The sequence below is a fragment of the Tauraco erythrolophus genome, chromosome 24, assembly GCF_009769465.1.
Source record: "Tauraco erythrolophus isolate bTauEry1 chromosome 24, bTauEry1.pri, whole genome shotgun sequence".
NCBI lineage: Eukaryota > Metazoa > Chordata > Aves > Musophagiformes > Musophagidae > Tauraco > Tauraco erythrolophus.
Genome location: NC_141488.1, coordinates 4,787,863 through 4,799,773, shown reverse-complemented (window position 1 = coordinate 4,799,773; position 11,911 = coordinate 4,787,863). Strand labels below are relative to the sequence as shown.

General features: G+C 65.3%; 1 protein-coding gene across 2 annotated transcripts; it reads right to left on the bottom strand.

The window, feature by feature from the left end:
* Nucleotides 1-3,350: 3,350 nt before the first annotated feature.
* CRYBG2 (crystallin beta-gamma domain containing 2) lies at nt 3,351-11,031 on the bottom strand. Of its 2 annotated transcripts, none has more exons than XM_086625968.1 (19): nt 8,992-11,031; nt 8,367-8,414; nt 8,157-8,275; nt 7,717-7,873; nt 7,472-7,611; nt 7,258-7,384; nt 6,901-6,936; nt 6,694-6,821; nt 6,335-6,461; nt 5,889-6,031; nt 5,680-5,806; nt 5,529-5,561; nt 5,303-5,415; nt 4,983-5,112; nt 4,679-4,818; nt 4,408-4,531; nt 4,093-4,251; nt 3,592-3,751; nt 3,351-3,439 (listed from the first exon to the last, which is right to left on the bottom strand). In XM_086625968.1, exons 1-19 carry the CDS (start codon nt 11,017-11,019, stop codon nt 3,351-3,353), a joined length of 4,128 nt encoding a protein of 1,375 aa, XP_086482094.1. In that variant the 5' UTR covers nt 11,020-11,031. The 2 variants fall into 2 exon arrangements, with proteins under 2 accessions (XP_086482094.1, XP_086482093.1); XM_086625967.1 differs by having other exon boundaries at nt 8,367-8,411; nt 8,992-11,019.
* Nucleotides 11,032-11,911: the final 880 nt, after the last annotated feature.

The window sequence follows — 11,911 nt, the reverse complement described above, 5'->3', positions numbered from 1 at the left end:
GTATTTCCCAGCTCTGCTCCTGCACTCCACGTCCTCCACTGCAGGGCCTGTGGGCCACCCCAGCTGCTTCCTCGCAGTCCTGTGAGGGGCAGAGACCACCTCCTTGGCTTCTGCTCCCCCCACCCCAATTTTGACAAGCCCCTGGCTAGAAACAAGGCAACGATGTGCGGGACAGCTCGCTTCACTCCCTGCATTGGGAAAACCCCAAACCCAACGGTGATTTCCATGTGTGGTGTGAAGGAGAACCTGCCGGGGGAGAGGAGGCCACGTGCTCGCCCTGGCAAGGGGCAGCGAGGGCACCGGGGCTCCCAGGGCGGCCAGGCGAGGGCTCTTGGGGGCTTTTCACCCCTGTTGGGAGTGATGCCTGACTCAACCTTGTTTTCTTTTCCAGCCCCTTGGCCAGGCGGACAACACGGGGGTCACAGCCAGCCTCTCCACCACTCCGAACTTCCCCGTGAAGAGCCTGAGCCCCTCCTACAGCATCCCACCCCTCCTCTCCCTCGCCCTGGGGCTGGCTGTGGCTTTCTTCCTGCACCTCCGCTGACCCGCCGGGACTCTCCTCGTTTCCCCCCAAGAAGACCCCTTCTCCCCAAGGATGGCGCTCCCCCGCAGCGGCACCTCTCGGACCCTCGCACCACGCTCCCCATCCCTGCCCTCTCCCTGCTCCGTGCTCCCGCTTCCCTCCGGCCTCCAAATCCCGGAGGAGCCCCAGCTGGAAGCGAGGCCCTGAGGCCGGCTGGGAAGCGGGCCTGCTGCGAGGCTCTGAGAAATAAAGCTCGTCTTTGCTCCCCTAAGGCCTTTCCTCGGGCTCTGCGGGGCTGACGGAAACCACCGGCCCCGGTCCCGGTCCTGAGGCCCGGCCCCGGGCCGGACGGCCCGGGGCCGGGCCTCAGACCGGGACCGGGGCCCGTTACCGCCGCGCGTCCACAGCGCCCCCCGCTGGCCGGGCGGCCTCACCCCTCCCATGAGTCCTGGCCAATCCCGCGGCAGGGGCTTGTGCTCCCCACCAATCCGGCGCAGCCAAACGCTCTGGTATTAGCCAATCGCGGCCTGGCGGGGGGTATATAAAGGCGAGTGAGGGGCTGGAATCTCTTTTGTTAAGCGCGGCCGTGGGTGCGGGAGGGGATTGGGGCGTTCTGGGGTCTCCGTTACGGGAGTGGCACCGCGCTGGGAGGGTGTTCTCGCCGAACTGGGCTTCGACATCCCTCTGTGGCTTCCAGGCGCCTCAGCGGTGCCACAGGTCCAGCCTGGCCCATACAGGGTGGCAGTGTCCTCTCTGCGTGTCTGCCGAGCCCTCACCCTCCCCGTCCTCTGGTGGTCTCCTCCGCCTTCCCGCCCGGGGTTGTTTGCGGGGTGGGGATGGGGTTGTGGTGCTTGCGCTGGCGCTCGGTATCTGTCCAAGCACAAGTACAGGCTGGGTGGAGAATGGATTGAGAGCAGCACGGAGGAAAAGGACTTGGGAGTGCTGGTGGATGAGAAGCTCAACACGCACCGGCAGCCCAGAAAGCCAGCCGTGTCCTGGGCTGTATCCAGAGCAGCGTGGGCAGCAGGTCGAGGGAGGGGATTCTGCCCCTCTGCTCTGCTCTCATGAGACTCCCCTGCAGTGCTGCGTTCAGCTTTGGGGCCCCCAACATCAGAAGGACATGGAGCTGTTGGAGTGGGTCCAGAGGAGGCCACAGAGATGATCCGAGGGCTGGAGCACCTCTGCTATGGAGACAGGCTGGGAGAGTTGGGGCTGTTCAGCCTGGAGAAGAGAAGGCTCCAGGGTGATCTTATAGCAGCCTTCTAGTACTTAGAGGGGGCCTACAGGAAAGCTGGAGAGGGGCTTCTGACAAGGGTACGGAGTGACAGGACGCGGGGCAATGGCTTTAAACTGAAAGAGGGGAGATTTTGATGGGATCTAAGGAAGAAATTTTTCACCATGAGGGTGGTGAGGCACTGGAGCAGGTTGGCCAGAGAAGTTGTGGCTGCCCCATCCCTGGAAGTGTTCAAGGCCAGGCTGGATGAGGCTTTGAGCAACCTGGTGTAGTGGAGGGTGTCCCTGCCCATGGCAGGTGCGTTGGAACTGGTTGGTCTCTGAGGTCCCTTCCAACCCAAACCATTCTAGGATTCTATGATTGCCACCCTGCCTGCGGGCAGTGGTTTGGGCTCTGTCTGCCCCTGGGCCTGGCACGTGGGAGCTGTGTGTCCCTGTGCAGCACGTCCTGCTCTCCTGTCCTGTCGTTACGTGTCGTCCTGGCACGCCTTGGGGGAACCAGGGACAAGTCTCAGCATAAAGGTGGACATTTGATGACGGCTGTTGCCGAAAGCCAGAGTGGTTGCTGGCCAGCTGGAGACACCTGATGTAAGGACCTTGGCGCACCCGAGTCTGGCGAGGAAACGTCCCGGGACGGCGCTGAGCTGTCTGTCGCCGCCAGAACAGCCCGGTTTTGCTGCAGGGTTGATAAGCGATCACTGGCCAAATGAGGTGACTCTCCCCAAACTGGGCTCAACCTGCTCAGCAAACTGGGCCCTTGCCTGCAGCCGTCTCCTCTCCCCAGCAGCGAGGACAGAAGCGCTCGATGTCTCACCCTGTGTCCCTTCTGGCTCTGAGTCATGTCCCAAGGGAGCTCCTGCCTTCACACAGATGGAGGAGACCTCTGTCCCGGGGACCTTGAAGACGAGCGACCCGAGCCACGGCGCAGCTCTGCAGTGTGGACACTAAGGGCTGCTGAAGCAGAGCTCACCCTGGGGTCACACGGCTGGAACACCCCCCGAGCCCGCAGCACCAGCAGGCTGGGCTCCCCCCTGAGCTGAAGCTGGTGGTGTCCTTCTTGAAACCCAGGACCCTGGTGCTGCCTGTGGCCCATGGACACCAGAGGGCATGGGGCTCCCATCCCGGGGACAGGATTGGGCCCCTGGAGGGCATGGTGCTGGGGTGAGGGGGCAGCTCCCCAGCATGGCAGCTGCCAGGCTGCGGCCAGTGCAAGGACAAGGACAAGGACACCAACCACCCAGGCAGAGCTGGCCCAGACGAGCAGGGCCGTATGTTACACACGTACATAAATACAGTTCGGAGGGGGAAGCCGGTGGGGAAGGGGCTCTGCCACTCTCCGGAGGGTCCCGCGCTGTCATGTCTGTGGGATCCTTCGTGAGCCACGCACGGGGGTCCCTGGGAGGGGGTGGGTTGGTTCCCCCTCGTGATGGAGGGGATGGTGGGCATCCTTCACAGCAGCAGTCGGGACAGAGGGGTGTTTGGGGTGCAGCGTGCGTGGGGCAGGAGGCCTCCCGCCCCGATGCGGGGATGCTGGCAGGGCTGTCCCTGTCCTGCCCCGTGGCACTTCTGGGCACAAGGGCTGCACGCCGCCCTCTCATAGCACCTGTATGTCCCAGAGCTGAGTGGGTCTTTCCTCGGCCACGTCCCAAACGATGGCGTGGTCCCGGTCGTAGGATCGACCGCCTGCAGAGTGAGGGGTGGGTTTCAGGAGGGCTGAATGTGCTCCTGATGGCGGTGAAGGGGTGGGTGCCCCATCTCACGGCCAAACACCCCATTTTTGGGGGGGGGGGGGTGTCTCTGGGACAGCAGCCCCTGTGCCAGTGCCGAGCCCTCACCCTTTATATCAAGGATCATGTCTTCGAACATCTGGCTGCGGATCCGTCCCTGAGAATCGATGCTCCAGGTCTGACGTGGCATCCGGGTCTCAGACCACAGCACGGCCTTCGCGCCCTTCCCGGCTGGCCCGATGACCTGCAGGCTCATGTTGGGGGCCACCTGCAAGGAGCAGCAGTCACCAGGTCAGCCCGCTCCTCTCCATCGCCTCTGCCCAGCACAAAGGCTTGGAGCTCAGAGAGGTTTCCCTGTAAATGCAGCTGGTTCTGGGGTGGGACGTGGGATGAGCAGGAAAACCCTGCAGTGAGAGGTGGGGACAATTAAGATGACAAAAACACCACGGGGGAGGCAGAGATGCCCTCACTTCTCTAGAGGAGACTTAGGAAGGAGAACATCAACCACTGTTGTAAGCCCTAAAAGATCGCTGTGGGGCAGGGAGCACCCCAGTCCTGCCACTCCCCTGGTCCCCGCCGCGGCGCTGGCTGGCACACACGAGCCCTGACCTGGTTTTTGATCAGCCCGTCCTCATAGTACCAGACGGAGTTGCTCTGCTCGCTCAGGCTGGAGACCACCACCCGCCCCGCTTTCATGTCCTCCACGTCGTCGGGGACGGAGAGGTAGAGCTCCAGCTCCCTGCTCCTGATGCGGAAATAGATCCGTCTCTGGAAAGAGAGAAACCTTTTTTTTATTTTTTGGCACCAAAGAGCCCTGCTGCCTGCACCTCCAAGTGCCATGGGTGGCTGAGGAAGGACCTCACCTGGCTTGTGGCTTTGGGAGGGGAGTGCCTGCACCCCATCCCATCCCGTCCCAGCACTCACCTGACGGATGGGGTAGAGGGATCCCACGTGCTGGAGCCCGCTGTACGTCAGCCAGTTGGTGATTTCGGTGCAGTCCAGCAGCCACTGGCGCCCTCGGAAGTCACCGTGTTCGCACAGCACCCAGCTGCAGGGGACGGGTTGGGATGAGACGGGACGGGACAGGATGGGATGGGACGGGATGGGACGGGATGGGATGGACAGAGTGCGGTCACCCCCCAGCAGGGAGGCAGCACCCACTGGCTGGGGGAGATCAGGGCTGGGGCTCACTTACATCCCGCCTTTGACGCGCACCGACAGCACGTGGTTGTTGAAACCCTCTGCCTGGAGACTCCGCACTTCATTGTTCAGCTCGATCTCCTTCCCCTCAAAACATTCCAGCCCGTGCAAGAAGATGGAGGGCTCTGAGAAAAACTACGGGATGGGGGAAGAGAAGAGGTGTGAGCGGGGCAAGCAGGAGGAGTGAGCATCCATGGGTGCAGAGGGCTCTGAGGCCGGAGATCCAGTGCCAGGGGTACCCACGGGAGGGGAAAAAGGGGGTTCCTGGGGGTTTCTGCACCAGTGCTGGCAGCACTCACCACCGGGACCTTCTTCAAGGAGTGGATGGTGGTGGAGGAGAGGCAGCCCATGGCGCTGAGCGTGGGGTACTCGCCCTCGGACAGCACGTGCTGCTCCCCCGCAAAGGCCTGCCCGTCGTACAGGATCCAGCTGGTGGGGAGGAGCACACCCGGGCTGACACGGCCATCGTGGTGGGCACCCATCCTTCCTGCACCCACTAGCACCCCCATCCTGCCCACCCTCCCTGGGGAGCTCCCATGGACACCTGCGGTGCTGCCTGCCAGGAGATGTCCCTGTTCCCGTCCACAGCCAGAGGCAGCAAAGACCCGGGACCCCCTACCTGCCCCCGCGGACCCTGCAGGAGCGTGGGACGAAGGCGGTGGGCAGCGCGTCCTGGTCCTCCTCAAAGGCGACGTGGTCCCCCAAGAAGTCGGGCTCTGAGAAGAGCAGGATCTGGGGAGGGGGAGCGGAGGGCCTGAGTGAGGGGAGCAAAGCATCGCCACCGCCCCGCAAGGGGTGACATCCCCCAGGGGGGCACGTCCCCCTCCCCATCCGCTGCCCCTGACCTTGGAGACGAAGTGGAGGTTGTGTTCCCCGACCTGGAAGCAGACAGAGCGGGGCTGGTTGGTGGCTCACCCAGCCTGGCCACCACCAGCCCCGTGCACGGCGGCACCGGTGGGTCCCGCGGTGAAGTGGGGGGGTGTCTGGTGCTCTCACCTGCAGGATGGGCTGTGCCGAGGCGATGCGGCAATCGGCGGCACCCCAGTCTTCGCAGTTGCGGTACACCCCCTTCTCCAGGATGTACTGCTCGCCCGAGAAGTTGGTGCCCTTGTAGGCCACCCACCTGCCAGGAAAACGTGGGTGCTGGCTCAGCCCCCTCCTCGTCTGTCCCCCTTGCCCCCCCTCTCCCCCGTCCCCGCACTCACACGCCGCTCAGCACGTGGATGGACTGGGTGACGGTGCCGTAGCCGGCCAGCTGCGTGTCGGGGAGCGCCTCGCTCAGCTCCACGCTTGAGCCCTCCTCAAAGTCCATGGCCTCGAAGAGGACCAGTGCCGGGTTGGAGAAGTCCTGTGGGGAGAAGAAGCCCCCCCGAACCCCTCGGTCTGTCGGGAGGAAGGAGCCGTGGGCCGGGTGCTCCCCACACATGCAGCCGAGGTCCTGCCTGGCCTTGGGGAGCCCAGGGAGGGTGGGAGCAGCTCTGGGCACCCAGAGCTCTGCGTGTGATGAGTTGAGGGAACCTCAGGCCATGCCCAGCTGCCTGACGCAGGCAGGGAAGGTTCCCTTTGGGGGATGCGGATGGGAATGGGGGGGCTGGCTCTCCCTGCCCACACTGAATTCGGCTCCAGGTGATGCCACCACCACTGTCCTCACCGTCCGTATCAGCCGTAAGGACACCAGCTCCTTGCTGTAGCCGCCCCATTGCCTCCAGTCCTGGTACTGCCCTTCCTCCAGCAGGTACTGGTGGCCACGGAAGCCCTCCTTCTCGTAGCCGACCCAACTGCAGCACAGGCAGACACGGGCAGTGAGGTCTCTGGAGGATTTCCACGTGCCAGGACACGGGGACACTGCCCACGATGGTCCAGTGCCACCCTCTCGCCCAAGCTGCCCGCCACCATCCCACAGCCCCAGGCAGCTCCTCTGAGCCTTTTCGCAGGGATGACTGTCACCTTCCCAGCCTGCTCCAGCCGGGATGCCAGCCCTACCCGTGCTGCCCACCCCGTGCCGCTCACCAGCCGCCCAGGACATGCAGAGAGCCCACGGTGGGCAGCACCGGCCCGGGCAGGCGCTTTAGGTCGTAGATGTCTCGGCTGATGGTGAAGCTGCGGCCCTGGAAACCCGCGGCCTCGTAGATCAGCACCTGGGGACATGGTGGGGTAAGCATGGTCCCACGGCCATCCTGGCCCCACGGCCTCCCCCGGCGCTGGCCCGGTGCTCACCTGTGGCTCACCAGGTCTCTCCACGACGGGGCAGCCCTGGAAGGAGAAGGAGCCCCAGTGAGGCTGCGGTAGCAGGAGGGGACAGCATGGGGACATCCAATCCTCCCCTTAAAAGCCTGAGCTAATTTTTGGGTCATTTTCATTCAAGAACAAGCTCCTCTGGACTTTGTTTTGTTGCTTTCCTTCACCACTAACCCACGGGAGCGCTTTCCAGAGCCACGCTCAGCACATTTCCACACCGAGCTCTTGCTGATGGGAACCAGGAGCCACTGGGAGATGCTCTCGCCTGTTGTGCCCAGGGCTGGATGCGGCCCCAGCACCCCAGGAACCAGTAACGCTCCTGCAACCAGCACTCACCAGCCTGATGGGGTGCATGGAGCAGATGGACGGGTCCTTCGCCCCCCAAGCCTTTAAATTGGGGTACCCGCCTGGCTCTAGAACGTAGGGGTCATCGTCGAAGAAAGGTTTGGAGTAAACCAGCCACCTGGGGAAGAGGGGGAAAGCATCACACCCCACTCCAGTCCATGCTGGAGCCCAGCTGGTGCCCACCCAGCCTCATGGTCCCACTCACAAGCCCGAGTGGACGATGATGGAGGCAGCGGCAAGTGGCTGGCCCTGCGTGCGGGTGTCCTCGGCCGAGTCGGTGAACGTCAAACGGGCACCTTCGCCATTCTCCTCCTCAAACAGGCTGATCTCGGGGGTGCGGTAATCCTGGCACGGGGCAGAGCAGCGTCACGGGGGTCTGGCACCCCCCGCTTGGCAGCTGCTGGGAGATGTTGGGGGGAGTCAGAGGCTCGGAGGGGTCCCTGCACTCACCCGCACCACCCTCTTGAAGGAGCCGATGCGGAAAGGCCGGCTGCTGCCGGGCTGCCCGCCCTGCCCGTACGCCGTCCAGGGGTTGTCGATCTCCACGTCCCCCTCGGCCAACACGCACTTGCGCCCGTGGAACCGCGGCTTCTCGTACATCACCCACCTGGGAGCAGCGGGAGAGCAAAGAGGGGGAAAATCCTGCTTTCACCAGCTGCCCTGCAGCGGTTGGGAGCCTCGGGGCAGAGCGTGGGTGGGGACGACCGTCCTGCCACCGCCGCGTCCCGCCACCGCCGCGATGCCGGATCGCAGTCGCCGTAATTAGCACCGGTCCGACGGTCACTCCTGAAGCCCAGGCTGGGACCCGGCCACCATCCCCGGCCACAGCCCTGGCTGAGCCCTCCCTCCACGTCCACACCTCATGCCCTCGCCCTGCCACTGTCCCCTACCCGCCTCGGATGACCCGGATGGAGATGGTGTGTGAGAGTTCCCAGGACGTGGCATCGGGGATGTCACCCCAGATCTCCCGTTTCTGGCCCACGAAGCCGCCCTCGGAGAAGAGGATGATCTGGGAGGGGGTGACAAAGCACAGAGGTGCTACGGTACCGCGCCGCGCCGCGCCCCGGCCAGCCAGCCCGGCCCCACCGCGCTCCCCGTACCTTTCCAGGTCTGGTGTTGATCTTCTCGAAGCCCTCCTGGTCCTCCTGCTGCGAACAGCCAAGGGGACGGGTGGGTGAGGAGCACGGAGGGACATCAGCCGCATCAGCCATCTCCCCGCAGCTCGAAGCAGCCGCAGCCGAAGCCTCGCGTCTGGTGTCTGCCAATCCCTCCCACCGCCCCGAGCAGCCACACCTCGAGCATTTATTCCTGCGCTGCTGGTAATCAGCCTCCCCACCCGCCCTGGGACCCTCCCATCATGTGTGGTGGCATCCTCCCATCACTTGACGTGGCACCCTTCCGTCACTTGACCTGGCACCCTTCCATCACCCACCCTGGCATCCTCCCATCACTTGACCTGGCACCCTTCCGTCACCCGCCCTGGCACCTTCCTGTCACCCATCCGTCACCCGCCCTGGCACCCTCCTGTCATCCATCCTGGTACCCTCCCATCACCCAGCCCAGGACCCTCCCATTGCGCTGGGGGCTTTCACCCCATGGCATCTCTGATGGGAAGCACAAGCTGTGCGCTGGGAGCAGGGAAAGGTGCTCCAGGGGTTCAGACGCCACCACCTCCCTGCCTGCCCAGGACGGCCGAGCATCTCCCACGGTGCAGGATTTACTCACCAGGAGATCAGTGGGGCACGGGGCCATGGCACTCACTGTCTCTTCAGTGACAGGAGGGACGCAGTCGGCACTCGGGGCTTCTGACACAGCCAGCTTGGGGCCAGGGTGGCCACCAGGGCCCAGCCTGCTGTGGTCCCTGGGGGTGGGCGAGCCCGTGTCCTTGCCATCCCTGCCGGGCAGCTCGAGCTGGGTGGTGCTGGGGGAGACTAGGCGGCTGTAGAGCACGCTGTTGTCCAGGCGCGAGTAGGGCTTGCCCTCGTCGCCCGTGGCTGCCCGCTGCTCCAAGAAGTGGGAGAGCAGCGCCATGCCCTTGAGGACGTTCCCTCGGAAGAGCACGCTCCGCTCCAAGCCCTCAGCCACTGGTTTGGCTTTTTCCTCCGCTCCCCCCTGCCTCGACGTCCCCAGTGGCGAGCCCCCCTCCACCCGGCCATCACCGGCCACGCTGTCCCCAGGCGCCCCGTGGAGGGTCCCCGCCGCTGCCGCCCGCTCCTCGGGGCTCAGGTAGGGGTTCTCAATCTCCACCTCCTCCTCGGGGCTCTCCTCCCGCCGCCCCACCGGCCCCCGTGCCAGCAGCTCCCGCAGGGCCACGGGCAGGGAGACGGGGGCACGGGGGGCCACGCGGTCCTCCTGGATGGGGGGCAGAGCGGCACAGCGGCCCAGCGATGACGGTCGGGGCTGACGCTGACGGGGGGCTTTGGGCGCCTTCCGCATCTCCGAGGGCTCCATGTTGCGGAGCGTGTCCACAAAGATCTCCATGTCCACCAGCAGCTCGGGGTCCTCCTCGGTGGCGTCCGCGGGGCTCTCTGGTGAGTCAGGGGCTGGGGGCTCAGTGGGGGGGGCTGGGGGCTCAGTGGGGGGGTCTGGGCTGCTCTCAGGCTCTCGGGCTCTCGTTGTCTCACCCCCCTCCAACTCAAGCTCAGCCTTCGGAGATGATGGTGCTTTGCACGAAGGCTCTGGACCATCGTTCGCCTCCGAGGAGGGGTTTTCGGGGGTGCCGCCAGCTCCCAGGGAGCTCTCTGTCCTCGACGGTGTGGCTGAAATGGTGCCGTCCCCGTCTGCTGCACTTCCCTCTCCCACGCCAGCTGGATCAGCCTGGCCACCGGCACCTGCCGAGGGACGCTGCGGGGAGCTGGTTACGCTGGTTTGTGGGTCCCCGGGTCTGTCGCCGGCTCTCGGGGTTGCGTCCGCTGGCGCAGCCTCTGCTTGTGGTGAGTCCTTCTCCCCAGGGCATCCCTCAGCCGGGACCTCGGCGGCCTCCGCGGTGCCCGGCGAGGTCTCACTGCTTGCTGCAGCCCCAGCGAAGCCGCCGCCATCCTGCCCGCGGCTCTCCTGCTGCGGCGGGGCCATCGTGGTGCTGGCAGTACCATGCACCCCATTTCGGGCTTCTCTTCCCTCTGCCAGCCCTGGCTCAGGCCCGGCGGTGTCCCTGCCCGTCCGCAGCACGGTGACGTGCCTGGCCCTGGGCAGGGCAGAGCCACAGCCGGGCTCGGCTGCACGAGGGACACCAGGACCTTCCCTGGGACCCGCCGCGGGGCGTTGGGTGGGTCGGGTGGGGAGGAGGGTGCCATGCACGTAGCTCTCCCTGTGCACGGGCACTTCATGGGGGGCACCCGCCGGCAGGGGGATGTCATCACCGCCGCCGCCGGCCCCCACCTTCCCCCTCTCGTCCTGGCGCCGCGGTTTCTGCGCAGGGGAATACACCTGCGAGAAGATGGGGCCGTGCGTGGTGAAGTCCTTGAGGAGGTTGATGGAGGACGAGCGTTCCCGGTGTGTCAGGGTGGCGGAGCCGGACGCCGTCTTCTCCACAATCTCCCTCTCCCAGGCCTGCAGCAGGAGGGAGACGCGGGAGGGACTCCCTTCCCGGCCCCGCGCCCTCCCAGTGTTCTCCAGCCGCCGCGACACCAGCGAGACCTTCTGGAAGCGGGACCTGCCCTCGGGACCTGGGGCACCCGCTGCCACCTGCTTCATGCTCAGCTCCGCACTGGAGACGAAGCCCCTGGCCTTGGCATGCCGGAACGGCGAATCCATGGCGGGGGGCTGGGCAGGGGGCTGCCGCGGTGCCGTAACACCCCACGCTGCCGAGCTCAGGCCCCGCGGCTGCTGTGCTGGGGCTGGCGGAGCTGCAGGGAGAGAAGGAGACCCTGGGAGAACTGAACAGAAACCACCCTGCAGAGACCAGCCTGAACCCTGAACCAGACCCTAGAACCTCCTGACCTCCCTCTGATCCTCCAGGACATTTTTGGGGAGGGTCCCATGAGTGCAGGAGGTGACTTTGGGGCTCTCTGCAGTTCTTGAGGTGCTCATGTCATCCATCCTGGCAGGTGCAGGACATGGGGGGCACCGTGGGCCCCTCCACCTGCCCATGCCAACGCTTCTGCGTCCAGCAGAGATGGTGGGGAGCTCCACCACACCGCCGAGGTGGGGTCCGGCAGAGCCTGGCGGGCCGGCACAGTGCGGATGAGTGTGCAGGATCCAGCCTGGCCATGCCATGCCCCGAGCCGTGCCGTGCCGCAAGCTGCAGGATGAGTCAGGCGGGCAGCAGGGCTGAGCCGAGTCAGCAAATGCAACGAACAAACAAGCTCAAAAGGCAACAGGGAAGCTGCTCCAGGGGGGAAAAGGGCTCGTGGGGTTGGCAGGAGGAGGTGGGGACCTGGGCAGCGTCTTCCCTTGACCCTTCCCTGTTACTGCTTGGCAAAGACGGGATGGCTCCATCCACCTCTGCCGCCCCGTCGGCAGGAGAAAATGAGCTGCACTAATCACCTGGCACTTGCACCCCGACCTGAGTGCGTACCCGGCACCCGGCCCCTGTGCCCTTGCATCAGGTGCTGCAGGATGGGCACCACTGTGGTCCCTGGGGTGCGGGGTGAGGGACATGCTGCCCCGGCATGGGGGGACGCCGGTGGAGGTGGCACTATGCCAT